General features: G+C 38.6%; 1 protein-coding gene across 1 annotated transcript in view; it reads right to left on the reverse strand.

The window, feature by feature from the left end:
- NEBL (nebulette) overlaps positions 1 to 5,227 on the reverse strand; it is a 108,293-nt gene extending 103,066 nt beyond the window's left edge. The window contains 4 exon segments of the mRNA XM_075419495.1: positions 4,096 to 4,167; positions 4,264 to 4,308; positions 5,091 to 5,191; positions 5,194 to 5,227. Of these exon segments, the coding sequence (XP_075275610.1) occupies positions 4,096 to 4,167; positions 4,264 to 4,308; positions 5,091 to 5,191; positions 5,194 to 5,227 (252 nt within the window).
- Positions 5,228 to 6,006: the final 779 nt, after the last annotated feature.

Below are 6,006 nucleotides of genomic sequence, written 5' to 3' on the forward strand. Positions count from 1 at the left end.
GCTTGGAATCAGAAAGATGAAACGGGACAAGTATTATGAAGTCATCACATCTGCAACTTAAAAAACATATTTATTGTAAATGACATAAGCAAGAGGCTTAAGAGGTTGGCTATGACTGATCATAACCAATGGCTGGAAGGAATAGGCAGAGAAGCTAATACTTCTCTTCAAAGTGTGGGGTTACAAATTCAGATGTCTAAAATACTGAATAGGAAATTCTGCCTGCAAGTGACTTACCCTTCACCACAAAATACACTGTTTAGGTTGAGTAGATCTGGTGACCCTTGAGAAAAAAACAAATAATAGGAAAAAATTGCAAACAATGGCCTGGAGCCACCACTGCTCTTTTGATATATTTTTGAAGTCAAATAGCTCACAAAAGGCCCAGTTTTTAACAGCTCGCTCCTGACCCCTTTCTTCTCCCTGACTCATCATAAAACTACTCTGACCAGCAGCACAGCTATTCAGTAAAAGTGGGTTAAAATTCCTAGACAACCACCAAAACAGTAAGCTTCAAATTGCACTTAACAGATGTTATATGGCAAGATGAACTTTATAAAACAAGGGCATCCAACCTTCAGGCTGAAGCTTCCTGACTTGCCAAGAAAATTCATCCCACCCATGGCCTGTTCCATCAGCCTTTTTCATGGGGAAACACAGCAGACTGTGGGCTAAAGGAAAGGCTCCAATAGTGACACCTTAATCCAAGAAGTCACCATTCCTTTGTATTCTGGTGCACCTATTAATCTAACTTAAATATGAACATACTCAAAAAGCTGTTCTTTACGTCTTAACATCAATGATGTAACCATGTTGACAGTCATCATGCCAAGATCTACTATAGAACTGTCATCTCTCAAAGACCAATTTAAGCTTAGAAAAGCCACAAAAAGGTCTGAACTTTCTCATCTAGTTCTTATGCTAGACTGAAATGGAACTGCTTTCCAACCCTACATTTCTTAATTTCTAATCTAAGAGCTGTGTCAAGACCACAGATTCATCTAATACAAAATCCTCTCTCTGTGGCCACAGAAACCTAGAGAAAAGCATGAGAATAGGGCAAGCGTACGGCATTATTGCCCCACAGTATTTCACTAGCCTCCAGTAATCTGGAGCTCCAAGTCCTCCTGAGTTAGAGGCTGTGACTAGTAATGATGAGCCCAGAGGAACAGATCCACCCTGAATCAGGTGGCCACAACCCTATCGGTATGAGTGGAAAGGCACTCTGCTTCTGCCCTTGACTCTAGGTCTCTTTGGCCCTTGCTTTATAACAAAGAGACACGCTAAAGCAAAGTTGGACTCCATACAGGGACAGTCAAATGACAAGTAGTACCGCTTTTTGCTATAGGGGAAAAGCAGCCCTGGTACCATACATTACCAAAATTCAGCAGAATCTTTAGAAGCAGAGTGTCTGCCTCTCTACCAAAAAGGATTATGACAGTTAGGTCAATGATCATTTTTAGTATAATAATTGCCCTCTCTGCTTAATAACAGTATTCACAATGTCACTCCAGACAATCAAAACAAAGAAGAGATGAAAATATACCAAAATATAAGTAATATAAGCAAATGGACAGGCTCAGTTTCAGTATGGAAAAGGCCTGGAAAGGAAGGTAATTCATATAAATCAAACACATATGACAGTTTTGAAAACATCTGTGAAATAAAACTGCATAACTGAGGGAGATTAAATGAAATGGCTTTAGAGAGAAACAATCCAGGGGGTATCACAGCCACAGAATAAACATCTGCCAACCTCAAATGAAAATGGGGATTTCCTCAAGAACTGGAGCACGTAAACACTTTACAACTTCTCCTATGTACAGTTCAAGGCTGACAGTTCCGCACGCACTAAGGGCTGCCATCGTAACACTTTTTAAACACCATATTGCTAAATTCAAGTCAGCCTGCAAAGAATGCAGGACAAAGCGTAAGGCAACGCCGGTATCTCAGTCATGAGCACTCCTGGCGCTGCGTTGTGATGGAGGAGCTGTGCTGACAGCTCCACCGGCAAAAAAACAAAATCACCCAGACTCGTGGTCAGCAATGACACAGGCTGCTGTCCCAAGGTCAAAAATCAAAGGCAAGAATGCAAACTCCTTGCAGTTTATTGGCCTCCATAATGAAGTGTGCAGGGTGAAGAACTTACCCCCCCAGCACAAAGGACTTCACTGGTCTTAAGAAATCCCAATTACAGCAAAAATTCTGAGAAACAAAATTCACCCCCTATACATACATGTATTCCATTCAAGCCAATGAAGAAACATCCACTGATTTCAGCAGAGGCTGAATAAGGCCCCAAAATTGGACACGATTTTCAAATGCAGAATCTCCTCTTTGAAACTAAATTGGTCTGGACCATTACATATTACTACTGCTTTGAAAGCATTAATGACACTTTGCCATAATACTTTATGTATCTCAAGGAAAATCTAACACACTTGCAGGTTAAACGCACCACAGGTTTTCAGCAAAAGCCCACATCCCTAAACCATTATAGGCTTCAGAAACTTGGCTTGACTTAGCTATTCACCTTAGCCCCCAAGCCTCTGCAGAAAATCAGAGAAAATACAGCCACCCCATTTATCAGTTAATTAACAGTCACAGCCAGCACTATTCCTAATGCGTACACAGCACAGTAATAAATTCTTTTCAATTAAAGAAAATATTTCTTCATCATTTTTCAAGGAGTTTTTGCCTTTAAGAATAGCAACCATGTTTAGAAAAAAGTTGCATGGAAGCAATAAATATATTTTGGTCAGATAAGTGCTCCAGGTCCATTTTCGTTTTGGCCTTTACATGAGTTGACAGGCACTTACTGTACCATCTGCCACCCTTTTCCCAAAAAAGCATGTAGATAACCATCAGTAAAAATACTAATAATCTCTACTACTTCCTAAAGTAGCTTAAGATTACAAGGGAGCCATCTTGGTAGCTTCCCTAAAAGATCTATCCAATTTTCAGCACTCTTTCTGTGAAAATTAAAGTATTACCAGACGGTGTGTGGAGAAGGAAGTAACTTTGACCTTGTCAAGTTACACTTTCAAGCCAGCACTGTAACATCTACACATCCCAGATACTGTTTTTCTGAATCGCCTATTATTTTCTTGTACATAACCCCTAATAATTTACCCCTTAAGTGTGGATTTTGTATGTTCTATTCTCATAAAAATCAACATACTCGTTCACCTTGAACAGTAACACCCCAAATCTAAATACCAGATTACACAAGTCAGACGTCATTTTTCGGTTCCTTTAGCAGAACACTTCTTAAAGCAAGTCACTCTCTCCTCAGCAATGTCTCCTCTGCCACCAGCCATCATCCTCGCAGGAGAAATACCACTCTTAACTCCCATTCACACGAAGGGACAAAGTTACTTTTCAGACACACTTTCCCAGAAGGACACAGAAATAAATTTCCATCAATGTAAATCTGATGCTATTACATTGAAGCAATTGGATGTACTCCAATTTAAAATGTCTTGGAACCAGTCTATGACGTTTATATAATGTCTGTATCTGATCAACTGTTTTAAAAATCTAAAGTAACTAAGTCAAGAATTTGCTAGCTGAATAATTTTTAAAAATGTAAGTGTAAATCAATAATAATATGCTAAGTAGTTTTGAGCATCTATCACCACAGACCAACAGAAAACACTCAAAATTTGTCTGTCTGTTTTATTTTTATCCTCCCTCCTTACAGCTATGTATGCTGGCACCCAGTTCTGTTCTAAACAATCAAACTTCATAGGATTAGGCTACAGCTAGAAAAAACACTGCATTTTCCTGATGAAATCAGCCAAGGTGTTCTCGTGGGAGACACCCTCTGTGTGAGAACCACTTTTTGGAACATTCTTTTTCCTAGGCTCTACGCTTCACACCATCCAAGTGCTCTGAAAAGCTCATCCTTTTGTGGCTGATAATTTAATGTATTAGAGTAGGCTGTGCTTTTCTATTATTTTGTGTGGTTTTATATTTGAGCCTTGAATGGGCATATGCTGCACTGTACATATCTGAAAAAATGTGTATCACAAATATAAAGCTACTGGAACAAGAAATGCAAATGTAAGGATGCAAACAGTCACTGTCACTTACATCACTTATTATTTCACTGCATTTCCGGGCCAGTTCCATATTTCTGTCCTCAATAACAGGCTTGAGGAAGACCTGTAAGAGAAAGGCAACCATTCCAGGTTTATTGTCCTGAGAGGGTAACGATAGCAGGAAACAAGTACTTTTCAAAGCTCTTGGGGTTTAACTCACCTTTTCTTCTTCCTCCTCATCCTCATTTTCATATTCCCTGAAATCCTGAATGACAGATACTCGCATCTTAATACTTTGCAGAAAACAACAATGAAAACTCAGAAAAGGTTCAGCACTGCAGGAAACAGCTCAGACCCTACAGCACGCCTGGAATCAATGCTTCATTTGTGTCCCCCACTGCACTTAACTCTACCAAGACTCCTTCCTTATTTAGGCAGCACTTGACAGTCTTTATCTGAACAATTCACTGTGAGTGAACTGAAAGGCAGTGCAGATGGCCTTGCTAGCTATCAGTCGCAGCAGAGCTAATGCTTTCTTACAGATAAAATACAATTAAATGACCTATTCCAGTCAACTATTTTTAAAATTACTATGAGCACACTTAATTAAAATACTGTGATGCAGTTAATTTATAACATAAGTAATTCAGTAAAACTAATAGGCTTAAAAGGGGAACATTGACTCTAGGGTTATGGGAAGACTGCCCAGTTCTAAAATTCAAGGCATCACCAACTCCAAAACCAGTTATCACGAAACTTTATTTCGTTGGTCCAATAACAGAGCTTTCCGATTTAAAAAAGCACTCTATTCTCATCTTCCAGTAGATGTAACTGCTAGTATATATTTCTCAGGAAATATTCCTTTTCCACAAAGTATATAAAATTCCTTAAATGCTTTGCATATTACGTCAGCTGAAGGTTAAACCAGTGCATACATACATACAAACACATCTCTATACTGACAAGTATACATGGCTATGTATTTACACAAACATTAATGTTCTTTTACTGTTAAAAACTGTCATGGTCTGTAGGTTCAAAACCAACCTTTTTCAGCGTGAAGTCATTCACTCCAGCTGCAACAAAACTGAAAGATATCCTTACACTGATGGATCGGGTGTCACAGCATTTGTGTCTGTAAAACAAGAAGGAGGTATTACAGGACCAGTAGGAGTAACCAGCATTTGAACATTCTTTTTATTTCCAAACTGTGGCTTGTATACTTCTTAGTTTGTAGAGGTCATGATTTTGAACTTCATCTAGCAAAGTGATTCACCACTACACAGCTTTGCAATCAGGCAAAGATAATAAGGAATGTGTGCTCTTAAGAAAAACTCTTCAAAGAATTTTAAGTACTTGTGCCCAAACACAATGTCTTTAGAACTTATTTAAAAACACATATTCGCTTAGAAACAGAAACATTTCAAGGAGGAGAAGAAATATAATGTTGGATTTAGTTAAGGTACGAAAATTTGAAAAAATATTAAGAACAAAGCCACAAACTGCTTTCACTCTGAACCTATCAAGAGACGGAATTCTTCATATGTTAATAGTGTCGAAAGCATCAAGATTTTCCATTCTGCGATTTCAAGTATAAGCTCCTAAACCTCAGATGTGGATTGGCATTGCTGAACTTCAGGTTGAAATCTAGGAGTCTGGTTTGTATAGGTGAGGATTACCTGTAATTTATCCTGACTACTTTTGGAGCTAAGGATGTTTCATCCTGGTGGAAACAAATGGTTTAGTCTTATAACATAGGTGTTCACAGTAACAGGTCATTTTTTAAGATTATGGCCACAGCAAATATATTCCTGAACAACAGGTTCATGCACAATTTCAAGGGACCACATGTTAAGGAGACAGAGTACTCACAAAAGTGCCAAACAGAAATGCAGCACCAAGGCTTCATTTGGGGATTTTTGTGCTAATATTGCAAATACTATATTCTTCCAGTGCAGCTAAT

This window comes from Opisthocomus hoazin, chromosome 4 (genome assembly GCF_030867145.1).
Source record: "Opisthocomus hoazin isolate bOpiHoa1 chromosome 4, bOpiHoa1.hap1, whole genome shotgun sequence".
NCBI classification, from domain to species: Eukaryota; Metazoa; Chordata; class Aves; order Opisthocomiformes; family Opisthocomidae; genus Opisthocomus; species Opisthocomus hoazin.